The following is a 13,322-nucleotide window of genomic DNA, read 5'->3' on the forward strand; positions in this document are numbered from 1 at the left end:
ATGTTTGTTACTATTTGTTTTGTCTGGTTATTTAAACCATTCCGTCTATTTCACACTTAACCAATTTTGAATTAGAAAGACTACAAACTGTGCAAACTTCCAAGTCTGTAAGGGTGTATGATGTAGATCATTCACAAGAGCACACGGCTGCTTGTTATAATTGTAAGAACTGTAGTTCACTACTGTTCTTTTGACTCTTGAGCTTGCATCATACAGCCGTTGGAGTGCATTTCAAACCTAAGAGATATCAAACTCATTTAACCTGTCAGACATATGTTAAATGGGTTGTGACTTTTGGCAAAGTTTTTTGCTACATAATTTGTTTCATGAATACCATTTATCTCTATAACAACTTTCCTGTCCCCAGAACATATGTTTTAAGCTGCTTGATCCCATTGGGTGCAACCTTTCCATTGTATTCATAATGTGTTGTTTGCAGTAGGAGTGTGTTAAATAAGCAGAAAAGAGGCCTGTTTTTTCTGTTGCTTCTGATCTTATACAGTGGTCAGAATCTCTCATCCAAAAGCTTATGAGTGGAAAAAAATTTAGTACAGATGCACAATCCATTAAAAACCATTTAAAGAGCATAAGGGTTTTCATCACATGGACTTGTTCGACTGTTGAGGATTTCTGTTTTGGTTGAGGATCAATTAAAGGACAACAACCTGAAACACTATCTTCGATCTTTCCAGAGCTGTAAGTAGTCATTCCAAGTTTATTAACTTGTCTCTTTTTTTCTATGTACTTTTCAATAGCCACTGATGTTATTTACAACAGTTTTTTTTTTTCAAAATTGCATCTTTTTGGACAAATTTTAAAGAATTGGCACAATAGGCGGAGGAGTGGCTCTGTGGCTCAGGATCTGCACCGGTGGCTGGAAGGTTGCTGGTTCACATCCCATGGTTGACAGAGGAATCCTACTCTGTTGAGCCCCTGAGTAAGGCCTTTAATCCCAGCTGCTCCAGGGGTGCTGTACAATGGCAGACCCTGTGCTCTGACTCCCAGCTTTTCTCCCTGTCTGTGTGTCTCATGGAGAGCAAGCTGAGGTATGCAGAATATGAAGTCCTAATGCAAGAAAATGTATATGGTCAATACAGTAATCAGATTTATTCCATGCTGAAAAGAGAAGAAAGAAAACACAATGTTTTGACCATGGAGCCTTCTTCAGTTATGATTTGATTTTTTACAATCATACCCACAAAAACTTTGCAATTTTTAAAAATCTTGCAAACACAACCCAGATATGTTGACTTCTTTAAAAACATTTTTTTAAAAGAAACACATACTTCTTTTCTAGTTTTTTTTTATGTGGTGGCTGCCAGGAATCCTCAGTGAAAAGGTATGCAGATCCTGTGCAGACGCAGGAGCAAGTAGTTATTGAGACAAGAGAACAATCTGAAACGTCAGGCAAGATCATAGTCGATCGGCGAAAGGTAGATCAAAATCCAGGAAGTACAGAGAGAAGCAAACAATCCGAAACAGAAGGCAAGGCCCAAGGTCGAGAGGCAAAAGGGAGATCAGTAACCAGTAAGCGAGATTTAGAGTAAACGCGAGGTAGAGCTGTCAAAGAGAAGACTCAATACCGAGGGTTTGGATGGTTAAAATTGTGCTGCTTGCCGCACAGTAGAGTGTGTGCTGATGGATTAACACGTGCGGCGGTGCTTGTTATAATTAACCCGCTGCTGGTAGTGGTTAGTTCTTTTGTGAGTTATTCTCCGCTAGCTGGTGGTTGTGACAGTGACAGAATGCTGTTTTGTGATTGATGCTATATCAAAATATAGGGCCCGTAAAATTAAACACAGAACTAAAACCATTTAATGGACTTGTACATCTGTTGCGCTCCTACACTATTAACATCCATTGGGCATTGAATTTCAATTATGTTTCCAGTCCATTCAGATATGTTCTCTATTTTTCAGATTGCTGGCAATGTCACATGTTAAAGGAGGACAGAGGAGTAGAAGGCCAGACCTGTGGTCAAGGGCTGGTGGAGTAGGGAATGTGATCAACGAATTTCTGAAGTTTTCTAAACTCGAAAAAAAAATTAGGTGGAATGACAGTATGTGGTCAACACTGTCAAACAGACTCCTTGGAGAGGAATGCCCCAGCAACAAGAAATGGTTATCAGTGATTTGGCATGAAGATAGAAAACAACTAAGAACCAAAGTGCTTAGGGCGCAGAAAGAGGAGAGTATTGGTAGGGATTCCAAACCAGATGACAGTACACAATCTATAGTCAATATTTCAAGTCAAAGTGAGGGACATAGTTTGGAAGGCAACACAGAGCTCAGAAGTTCATCAGAAGATACAGAAGATGCATGGGCAGCACACGGCAGCACAGACAGTGGTGACATGTTAGAGGGAGAAAAAATCTGTGTAGAATCAGAAAAAAAGCCTGAAGAGCACAGTGAATATTCCCAGGGGGCAAGCTCATCTGGGACATCACCTCAGGATAAAAGGGGATTAAGAAAGATTATGTCTGTGCCTAAAACTTTCCAAGTATGTTTAAAGGCTGAACAATGGAGAAAAATAGCACCTCTAAAAGGTACATCTAAACTAAGACGACCATGGACCCAGATCTTATATAACGAGTTCAGGAAGATAAATCCTTGTTGCCCAATAGCCTTCAAATACCAATACATCAGGAAAGAGAACAGCAGAAAAAAAAAACTTTCTGATGATAAAAGCAGTCTGTACCTTCAGGTCCTGCAATGTAAAATACATTATGACAACAAGACACAAACCAATGGGCAATGATGACATCACAATTGATGTTGTACGAGCAGGGCAAATACAGCACAGTAAAAGGGAAACAAAATTTCGACAAGCACGTCAGCCTTATCGTCGAAAGATTGCCCGTGCCCTCACAAAAGGAATCAGCAATGTGTACTACAGGAACCTGAGCAGAACACCGCTTGCTGAAATTGCAGCAGGCAATTTATCTAAACCACTAACACAGAATGTCCTGAAAGTCATTTCATCAGAGTTCAGGAACAGTAAACGCATTCACTATGATCCAGTGTTTGAATTACATATGGCACAAAAATATATGAAAGCATGCGACTTCGACATTGTCCATTTCCCAGGATATATACAGATTTTGCAGTTAGACACATTTGCTGCCTATCTTTACACAGAACAGAGTATGCGAATTCTTATTGCCCATCTAAAGATGAAGGAGAAAGTCAGCCTTTACCTGGATGCAACAGGAGGGGTAGTCAGAAAAATTCCATCGGAGAACAAAATAATTTTGTACTACAGTCTTACGTTACCTGGAGGTGGAAAAAGAAAGCCTCCATTACCAGTGTCTGAAATGTTGACAACTGACCACACCATTGTCAGTATAGAACGTTGGCTACGGAAATTCATGTTTGACATCTCAACATGTACTACCAAGAGAGTGCAGCATGTAGAAACTGACTACAGCTGGGCCCTGATTCACAGTGTTCTTTTTGCCTTCAATGGGGACACCATCCATGCATACTTAAATCGTGCAATGAAAGTCTGCCAAGGCAAACTTAAGTACACAGAACTTCAGATGTTCACTGTTCTGCACCTTTGCTCTGCCCATGTCATAAAGGCTGTCTCTCAAGCAATTAGTAAAAAAACAACAGACAAAGGACTGCGAGACTTTGCAACATTTTCCTTTGCCATCCTGCAAAACAGCACAACTTTGAGTGTCGCCAGAAATGTTTTCAAACACATGTGTATTGTACTCTCAAGCAGGAGGTTCACAAATGAAGTCCAATCTAGTGTCTGCCTCCTTAACGCTTACATTTCTCAAACAACCACACCAGACCAGATGGAAAAGGAAGCAGAAGTCAAAGACACAGATGAGGTACTGTACCCAAAAATGAGAGGCAGCCTGGGCCGCTCTCCTTTCGCTGTGGAGTTCAAAGGTATTTATGAAGACAGCATATCAGCTCAAGGACATGATGACTATGGGACACAACACAATGTGAACCCCTATTTCTGTGAAGACATAATAAGATTTCTGTTGCAAAGATACATGGCACTATTTCCACTGTGGAGTGGAATTTTGTTGGGTGACCTGGCAAGATATGCTTCAGACAGCAAAAAAGACATATCAATGTCAGAGGTAGCACAAACAAGAGCCACTAATTGTCATGTTGAGACCTGGTTTGGCATTGTCAAGCATTCAATACTTCAGCACAGGAGGAAACTGAGGCCAGCAGAGTTTATTACGATAATGAGACAATCCCTCCAAGGCCGGTACAGAGAACATATAATCCAAAATGCTCTCCCCAAAAAGGTTTTGACGGCTCCATTGATCACCACTAAGACACGTCATGAACATGCACAGGAACAATGGGCAAAGAGAGCACCAGGTGTAGGCAAAGAAACAAAAAATAAATTCTACAGCGCACCACAGAAAATTCCAATCCCCAAAAAAATGAGAACACAGGAAAAAAAAGTTAGCAATAGAAATATTGAAACAAATGAAAAATCGCCAGATGACAGCAACGGCCTGCAAGTACAGCAGGGGAAAGCAGGAACCACAGAATATAAAGAATGGCAGCACAAAGAAGAAAGGAAAGTGTCACCCAAGCAAGCTGCCGTGGGCATGGCTGAAGTGATCACACCACACTGTGATGCACGCCCCATCTCAAAACTTATAAAAGAGAAAACAGATTTCAAAAAGAAGGTAGGATTTGTATTTCAAATATTTCTCTGTGTGGACATTCACTTCTTTTTCAGAGCTTATGAATGTCATCTTCTACTACTGTAGGTGTTCTTTGTCGTTTCTCTCTAACTTGTTATACTTGTTGACATACTTGTGTTATACTTGTGGTGTGTAATCTCAATTTTCATTATGTTAGGTCCAGTGATCTCTTGTGTATGCTTTTGGCTTGGTAAATCTTTTTTAGGTACACGCCCTTTGGAACATCAATCCGAGTGAATTAGTGGTTGCAGTTTTGCCATCCATGCACAGTGCAGACACATATATTTTCAGACACTCGGAGTTTGTGTCTCTGAAACCAGATGAGTGGCTCATAGGCGAGGTAAGATGAAAGTGTTTGATTGCATGCATTTGTTAAGGTTTCTGAGCTTTTGTGTAATCAAATGTTTGTGAGTGCGTGAAATCACATCTTCTTCAATTGTGTTTGCTTTTTCCATAAGACCATTGAGTGTTACTTTCAAGTAGCGAAAGAATCCATGGACTTGGGGAAGAAGGTTTTCCTAATGAACCACTACACAACTGGTGTAATCATGAGTGGGAATAGAGAGCGCATGGCTAGACAACGTTTGTCCAAGGTAAGGACATCAAACACAAATGTTGATGGATTACATTAGTGAGGGGGCAAACATGGTTTTTCACTAACTGATGATTGTTTTATCAATAGAGAAACAAGGAGAGCTACAAGCAATCAAAACAGGTCACAACTGTGCCCATGGTGCTGCCTAAAGAAACTACCTTTATAGTCAGAAATCAAAATTCAAAGGTAGCACACCATCCCTGTGAGGCAGCCTGTTGTACTAATCTTGTCATTCTTTTCATTACAGGTCAACTTTGAAAACTATGAAGCCATTATTAGCTTTTTTAACACTGGTGTCCACTGGAAATTGTTGGTAAGTGTGGTGCAGGTAATCCAAAACAGCGTAGGTTTATAATTACACCTGGAACCATTACAGTTCAAGTGATTATCCTTGTTGCATCTAAAAAAATTACAAAGTCACAATGTATGTGTTCCTCTCCTGTTAAAAAAGGTGGACATTGATAGTGAGTGTCCAAGGCAATGGTGACAGTGCACTTTTCCTAAATTATTATTGTGAATACTGCTGTGTAATGAACAGACAACCAAACAAGTCAAAGTGTCATGTAGGAAAAAAAGTACTGTTAGGTCATTTCCTGACTGTCTTTGCCGAGGTTTGCAAAATATTAAATGTTAAATAATATATAAATATAAATATTATATATATAAAATATTCAAATATTAAAAACCTTTGTTTAAACAACATAAAACTCCTGAAACTGCCTGTGTGTCTGGCCCCACATTAAATGCAACTTCATGTCTGATGATGGGCCCTTTGTTTCTTGCAGTATCTGTATGCTCCATCCCAGAAAGTCTTTGTGGTCGACCCTATGGGGAGTGATGAGATGGGAGACTCCACTGCAGCGGCAAAAAGGTTCAGGTAAGAAATCAAGCATTAGTTTCGTGGTGAAATTCTGCAGGGGCACACATACATTTCAGGTTCAAGTTCAGCATGACAAATATTTCCTCATTTATCAATAACCTATTGTTTTGATTCACAGGGACTTTTTTAAGATGCGAAGGAATGTCCTAGGAAAAGAAGACTGGTTGAATATCAACTGGCACCCAAGCGTGATTGGTCACACCAGGCAAGCAGATGCCTCAAGCTGTGGGGTCTTTGTGATGCAGGTCAGCATAACCTTTCCACGCCGAAATTTTGGACTTAAAACTATTGTATGAGAGATTTTTAGGGAAATAATTGAAACAAACTTTTGTCTGTTAGATGGGCGCAGACATCATTAACAATTTCCCGGATATTCCAACATATATCGAAATAAACAGCAGTGCCAAAGAAATGAGAAAGTTGCGGGAAGACCTGTCAATCAGAATTCTTCAGGCTTCAGGTATTGTACCATTTGATCCTCATTGCCTACGTTTCTTGGTGTATATTATTTTCCTGAAGCATGTTCTCTCTCTGTAACAAGTCTGGATGAAAAAGATTCTCAATTTATTTATATGCAGAACTCATTTGGGTATTCTTTTTGTACTATATAACACAGTGATGAAAAGTTAATTAAATCACATTTCACACAGTTAAAATTCAATGACACTTTGGCCTTCGTCGTGGTTGACACAACCATTGTCTGGGAAAAGTGTGGGTCTAAATTGCCCATAGTGAAGCAAAGCAAACTGAAACATGATAGCTGTGTTATCATGTGCCCCCTTAAAATCATAGCAACACACGCTGACGCAAAAAAGGGTAACAGGTGTTGACAGGAGTATTCTGAGACATGACAATGTGCGGTTTAAGAAGCAGTAGAACACCTAATCAGGAAAGTGCATACGAAAAGGTCTCTATCAAACTGTCTTCAATTATGCAACAATGATCTGTAGATAACATTGGAAAAATCAGTCTATTTGGCATGTTTATTATAGCTCCTCTCCAGGACATGTGCCTGATGTGTGGAGAAACACCAGTGCGGCAGACAAACTGGGTAAGTGAACATCATCTCTATCTGTATGTGTAATGTATGCACATAATAACAAAACATGCCAGTGAAATGTGATAGCTGAACTGATATAAGGTTTACTGTCCGTGTAGATTCAGTGTGACAGTTGTGAAAACTGGTTCCATGAATTGTGCATCTCAAAAGAAGAGTATGAAAGCGCAAAGAATGAAGTAACATGGATATGTACATTTTGCCAACCCCAGTTTGGTGAGTATGCTCTGCATGCAAACTATCACTATGAAAGGGTTTTTTAAGCAGGACATGTAGTTTTAGATTCAGCAGAAACATACAGTAGGATGACATATTTCAGTGGACGTTATAATTGTTTGTTATTGTTAAGAAGTTTGGATTGCAGGCTTGTCTTCTGGCATTAATGGTTCTATAAATTAGAGATAACTTTTCAAAAAACACACCAAAGAAGGCACACATAAAAGATTACTGATAATCTGTGCAATTTATTACATGACACAGGCATCTCAAAGATAGAATTACTGTGTCAGATTAATGATTAGACATGGATGCATCAAATCACTTTCTAGGTTTCTTTCCAATAGTATAGAAACAAAGACACAACCATGAACACCTAAAAGAGCTTGCCATTTAGCACAGAAACAATATAACGTCTTGCTGTAAAAACACAAAGTAAGAAAAAAGGAGTTTGATTAAGAGAGATCTGGCAAATTGTGCAAATACCTAGATCTTGATTTGTGACCCATTTATACTCCTTGGATCCTTTGCAGTTCGTAACCCTTCTTACGGTTTTATATTTCAGGCACTGTTGATGAGTGAGCATCCACCCCCTACTCCCGAGCATTACATAAAAGACATGCTGGAAACTCAAGAAGACTGTCAACGTGTTCTCAGCAGAATTCACCTCCAAAAGACACGTAAGTACAAGTTTCAATATCCCCCCAAAAATTTATCTTGGGTAAGAGTAAACTTTCGTACACTTTGCCAAACAATAATGAAAAACACTAGAACACAAAATCACTAGAAACCATTTGTTATCTATTGCCAGAAACCAAACAAAGTCTGTATGAAAACAGTAAAAAAGTTAATCATGACACAACACAGTCCCTTTTAAATATGATCACTACACTACACTGTTAACATCACTGTAGTAGTGCAAAGAAATGTAAAACGACAGTATGTCACCATGACATGATTTATGTGAAAGATTTCCAGATAAAATTGTATCCATCCTAGTAAGATAGTAAGATTAATCAAGAAATTCCACTCCGTTGTGAGAAAGATCAAAGAAAAATGGCTTCTATCAAATAGAAGTGTATCTAGGGTGATTCCTTTTTATTAGGTTTCCAAAACAGTACTCTATCTACCTTCAGACAGGGCACAGTGCTAAAAGGATTCTAACCAGAACAATAAAACACAATTGCATCATCGAAGTCCGAACCCCACTGGCTTTCAATATCGTACCATGTACATCTCCAGGAGTGGAGACTCATGAAAAAGAACAGCCTAGACACCAAAGTGATACTTTTCTTACAGTAAGGTTAAGGTAGTTGTAGGATGCTGTCTAGATCAATGAACAGATTATGTTAACAATAGCAAGCACGTAGCAGAGCATTTAGGCACACAGCCCCTAAATTGTGGAAATATATGTCAGACCTTTTTAAGGATGCCCCATACCTACAAGCATATTTAACAATGCTGTAGTCTTCTACATCATCTCTGTAGTCTTCTTCATCCCAAGTGATCTAATTCTTTAGGAGGTGCAGAAACATAGATATCAAGTGGGTAAGTAGACAACCACGTTGCAATTGTTTTTTCTGTGTCTAACCCTTTTTTTTTCTCCACACCATGCCTGCCACTGTTCTCTCTTCGGTGCCTTTGGTTGATATTGAGCTCCGTCCCCCATGACAAGGGATCCTCCTGGATTTCTGAAGCAAGGAACCCAGCCTACAAAACTCAAGATCCTGTACTGCTCAACCCAGTGGATGGGACACACTCAACATTAACATCTAGTCTCACATAATATATGAAATAGAATTCACCGTGTCAATCTGCATGGTTGTGCATGTGAACTGTTTCTAGTAACTACTTGTCATACACAACCAGGACCTGGAGGGGAGGTCAACCATCAGGCCTTGGACCCCCAGAGATTTTTTTTCTCCTTTGGAGTTTTTTGTTTTTCTCTCCTTCGTGCCTGATGGTTACACAGTCACATCATCAAGACTGCATAACACACCTTCATTGTGATTACAGATATAGCTTATTTAAAATGTGAAATTAGGAAAAAACTAAACGAAACATGGGAAATAAAAAGAATGTAAAATCTAAAATTTTCAGATGTTGTGATGAAGCTTTTGACTCATGAATAGCACCCCCCTATCCCAGTGAATTACCTGTAGTGTTATCTTCAGAAACTCATTACAAAATAAAGAAAGGGGCCACAGCCACAGCAAGGTTGTACGAGGTTCGGGGGCCTGTCTGGTGTGTAAAACACTTGGTTTCAGCAGTGTGGGTGCTGTATTTGAAATGCTATTGAGCCTTGAAGACGACCCACCCGTCCCAGTGTATTACCTGTAGTGTTATCTTCAGAAACTCATGACAAAATAAAGAAAGGAGCCACAGCCACAGGAAGGTTGTATGAGGTTTGGGGGCCTGTCTGGTGTGTAAAACACTTGGTTACAGCAGAGTGGGTGCTGTATTTGAAATGCTATTGAGCCATGAAGACGACCCACCCGTCCCAGTGTATTACGTGTAGTGTTATCTTCAGAAACTCATGACAAAATAAAGAAAGGAGCCACAGCCACAGGAAGGTTGTATGAGGTTTGGGGGCCTGTCTGGTGCGAAAAACACTTGGTTTCAGCAGTGTGGGTGCTGTATTTGAAATGCTATTGAGCCATGAAGACGACCCACCCGTCCCAGTGTATTACCTGTAGTGTTATCTTCAGAAACTCATGACAAAATAAAGAAAGGAGCCACAGCCACAGGAAGGTTGTATGAGGTTTGGGGGCCTGTCTGGTGCGAAAAACACTTGGTTTCAGCAGTGTGGGTGCTGTATTTGAAATGCTATTGAGCCATGAAGACGACCCACCCGTCCCAGTGTATTACCTGTAGTGTTATCTTCAGAAACTCATGACAAAATAAAGAAAGGAGCCACAGCCACAGGAAGGTTGTATGAGGTTTGGGGGCCTGTCTGGTGTGAAAAACACTTGGTTTCAGCAGTGTGGGTGCTGTATTTGAAATGCTATTGAGCCATGAAGACGACCAACCCGTCCCAGTGTATTACCTGTAGTGTTATCTTCAGAAACTCATGACAAAATAAAGAAAGGAGCCACAGCCACAGGAAGGTTGTATGAGGTTTGGGGGCCTGTCTGGTGTGTAAAACACTTGGTTTCAGCAGAGTGGGTGCTGTATTTGAAATGCTATTGAGCCATGAAGACGACCCACCTGTCCCAGTTTATTACCTGTAGTGTAATCTTCAGAAAATCATAAAAAATTAAAGAAAGGGGCCACAGCCACAGTAAGGTTGTATGAGGTTCGGGGGCCTGTCTGGTGTGTAAACACTTGGTTTCAGCAGTGTGGGTGCTGTATTTGAAATGCTATTGAGCCATGAAGACGACCCACCTGTCCCAGTGTATTACCTGTAGTGTAATCTTCAGACAATCATAAAAAATTAAAGAAAGGGGCCACAGCCACAGTAAGGTTGTATGAGGTTCGGGGGCCTGTCTGGTGTGTAAAACACTTGGTTTCAGCAGTGTGGGTGCTGTATTTGAAATGCTATTGAGCCATGAAGACAACCCACCCATCCCACCTGTAGTGTTATCTTCAGAAAATCATAAAAAAATAAAGGTTCCATAACCCAAAACAAAGCTGGGAATAGTCAGATGACCTGCTTAGTGTGCAAAACACTTACCTGCAGCATTGTGGGTGCTGTGGTTTAAATGCTATTGGTTTGTGAACAGAATACCCCTATCCCAGTGCATTGTGCCACATTAAATAAAAGCAAGAGAAAAAGAGATTCAGAACACAAAGCTGTGTCAGTGTTCTGTGTAAAAAATCGGTTTGAACATCATGGGAGCTGTTTTTAATAAGCTGCTGAGAAAAGAATATTTTAATCTTCCTGCTGTCAGTAGTATTGTGAATATAGTTGACCCTTACCTGAATGAAAACAGGGCGTAAAGGAAGGGTTTCAGAAATCAAACAAAGCTTTATTCCCGTGCTTACAGTCTGGGTAATGGAAGACTGCGCTGTTCTGCTTCCTATGGTCATATACGGGTTTTTCGCACGAAGCCGTATTGAACAGTATTTCTCGCGTTGTTAACTTTACCCCGGGGTAAAGTTAGCTCGAAGTTCGAAAACGATTTTGGCACGCTTGTAGCGCTTTCACGAAACCTCTTAGAGTTGCGAGAATGCTTGTTTTGTGTATAAAATACATTGTGGATGCTTTCTCAGCCTTTACTTTATCGTTTTTATGACATTTTTTTGACCAAGCACGAATATTCTTTTGTCCATATCTTCGCAATGGAAGCACAGAACGCCGTCAAACCAAATGCATTTTAAAGACCACGACTTGTGGATATTTCCACACTCTTTACATCAAACTATCAGTGAGCTAATTATCTTTTTTTAAACCTCCGGTTTTTCATCGATGCGTAATTACGCACGAACTGGAACCCGGGGGACCGCTGTGTGCACACGTTCACAACGCGAGAAATACTGTTCAATACGGCTTCGTGCGAAAAACCCGTATATGACCATAGGAAGCAGAACAGCGCAGTCTCCCATTACCCAGACTGTAAGCATGGGAATAAAGCTTTGTTTGATTTCTGAAACCCTTCCTTTACGCCCTGTTTTCATTCAGGTAAGGGTCAACTATATTGAAAATACTACTGACAGCAGGAAGATTAAAATATTCTTTACTCAGCAGCTTGTTAAAAACAGCTCCCATGATGTTCAAACCGATTTTTTACACAGAACACTGACACAGCTTTGCATTCTGAATCTCTTTTTCTCATGCTTTTATTTAATATGGCACAATGCACTGGGATAGGGGTATTCTGTTCACAAACCAATAGCATTTAAACCACAGCACCCACAATGCTGCAAGTGTTTTGCACACTAAGCAGGTCCTCTGACTTTTCCCAGCTTTGTTTTGGGTTGTGGAACCTTTCTTTATATTTTTTAGGATTTTCTGAAGATAACACTACAGGTAATACACTGGGACAGGTGGGTCATCTTCATGGCTCAATAGCATTTCAAATACAGCACCCACACTGCTGTACCCAAGTGTTTTACACACCAGACAGGCCCCGAACCTCGTACAACCTTGCTGTGGCTGTGGCCCCTTTCTTTAATTTTTTTATGATTTTTTGAAGATAACACTACAGGTAATACACTGGGACAGGTGGGTCATATTCATGGCTCAATAGCATTTCAAATACAGCACCCACACTGCTGAAACCAAGTGTTTTACACACCAGACAGGCCCCCTAACTTTATATAACCTTGCTGTGGCTGTGGCCCCTTTCTTTAATTTTTTATGATTTTTTGAAGATAACACTACAGGTAATACACTGGGACAGGTGGGTCATCTTCATGGCTCAATAGCATTTCAAATACCACAGCCACACTGCTGAAACCAGGTGTTTTACACACCAGACAGCCCCCAGAACCTTATACAACCTTGCTGTGGTTGTGGCCCCTTTCTTTATTTTTTTATGAGTTTTTGAAGATAACACTACAGGTAATACACTGGGACAGGTGGGTCATCTTCATGGCTCAATAGCATTTCAAATACAACAGCCACACTGCTGAAACCAGGTGTTTTACACACCAGACAGCCCCCAGAACCTCATACAACCTTGCTGTGGTTGTGGCCCCTTTCTTTATTTTTTTATGAGTTTTTCAATATGGCACCATTAGACAGGCGGTACATGGGGATAGTACATCGTGCTCTTCACGAGTCAATAGCTCTTCAAGCACAACAGCCACAGTGCTGCAACCAGGTGTTTTACACACCAGACAGCTCCCCTAACCTTATACAACCTCGCTTTGAGTTGTTTAACATTTCTTTCAAATCACTTGGGTTCATCAATCATTTGATCATTTTTCAGCGTGGAATAAACCTATT

The 13,322-nt window shown here is 40.3% G+C and overlaps 1 protein-coding gene across 1 annotated transcript; it reads left to right on the plus strand.

Moving 5' to 3' along the window:
• Window positions 1-480: 480 nt before the first annotated feature.
• On the plus strand, window positions 481-8,317 carry LOC148665406 (uncharacterized). The gene is made up of 11 exons (XM_088631615.1): window positions 481-696; window positions 1,920-4,666; window positions 4,890-5,024; window positions 5,143-5,277; window positions 5,527-5,592; window positions 6,065-6,156; window positions 6,278-6,404; window positions 6,499-6,619; window positions 7,152-7,210; window positions 7,318-7,432; window positions 7,998-8,317. The coding sequence occupies exons 2-11, from the start codon at window positions 2,678-2,680 to the stop codon at window positions 8,012-8,014; spliced, it is 2,856 nt and encodes a 951-aa protein (XP_088487741.1). The 5' UTR covers window positions 481-696; window positions 1,920-2,677; the 3' UTR covers window positions 8,015-8,317.
• The last annotated feature ends 5,005 nt before the right edge of the window (window positions 8,318-13,322 follow it).

This window comes from Lepisosteus platostomus, chromosome 5, assembly GCF_059453375.1.
Source record: "Lepisosteus platostomus isolate fLepPlt1 chromosome 5, fLepPlt1.hap1, whole genome shotgun sequence".
NCBI lineage: Eukaryota > Metazoa > Chordata > Actinopteri > Semionotiformes > Lepisosteidae > Lepisosteus > Lepisosteus platostomus.

Excerpts from the sequence above, each read along its gene's own strand:
- LOC148665406 (XM_088631615.1), top strand. The coding sequence starts at position 2,678 with ATGATAAAAGCAGTCTGTACCTTCAGGTCCTGCAATGTAAAATACATT. Across the intron at positions 5,278-5,526 it reads CTAGACAACGTTTGTCCAAG|GTCAACTTTGAAAACTATGA; the intron begins GTAAGGACATCA and ends TTTTCATTACAG. Across the intron at positions 6,157-6,277 it reads GCAGCGGCAAAAAGGTTCAG|GGACTTTTTTAAGATGCGAA; the intron begins GTAAGAAATCAA and ends TTTGATTCACAG.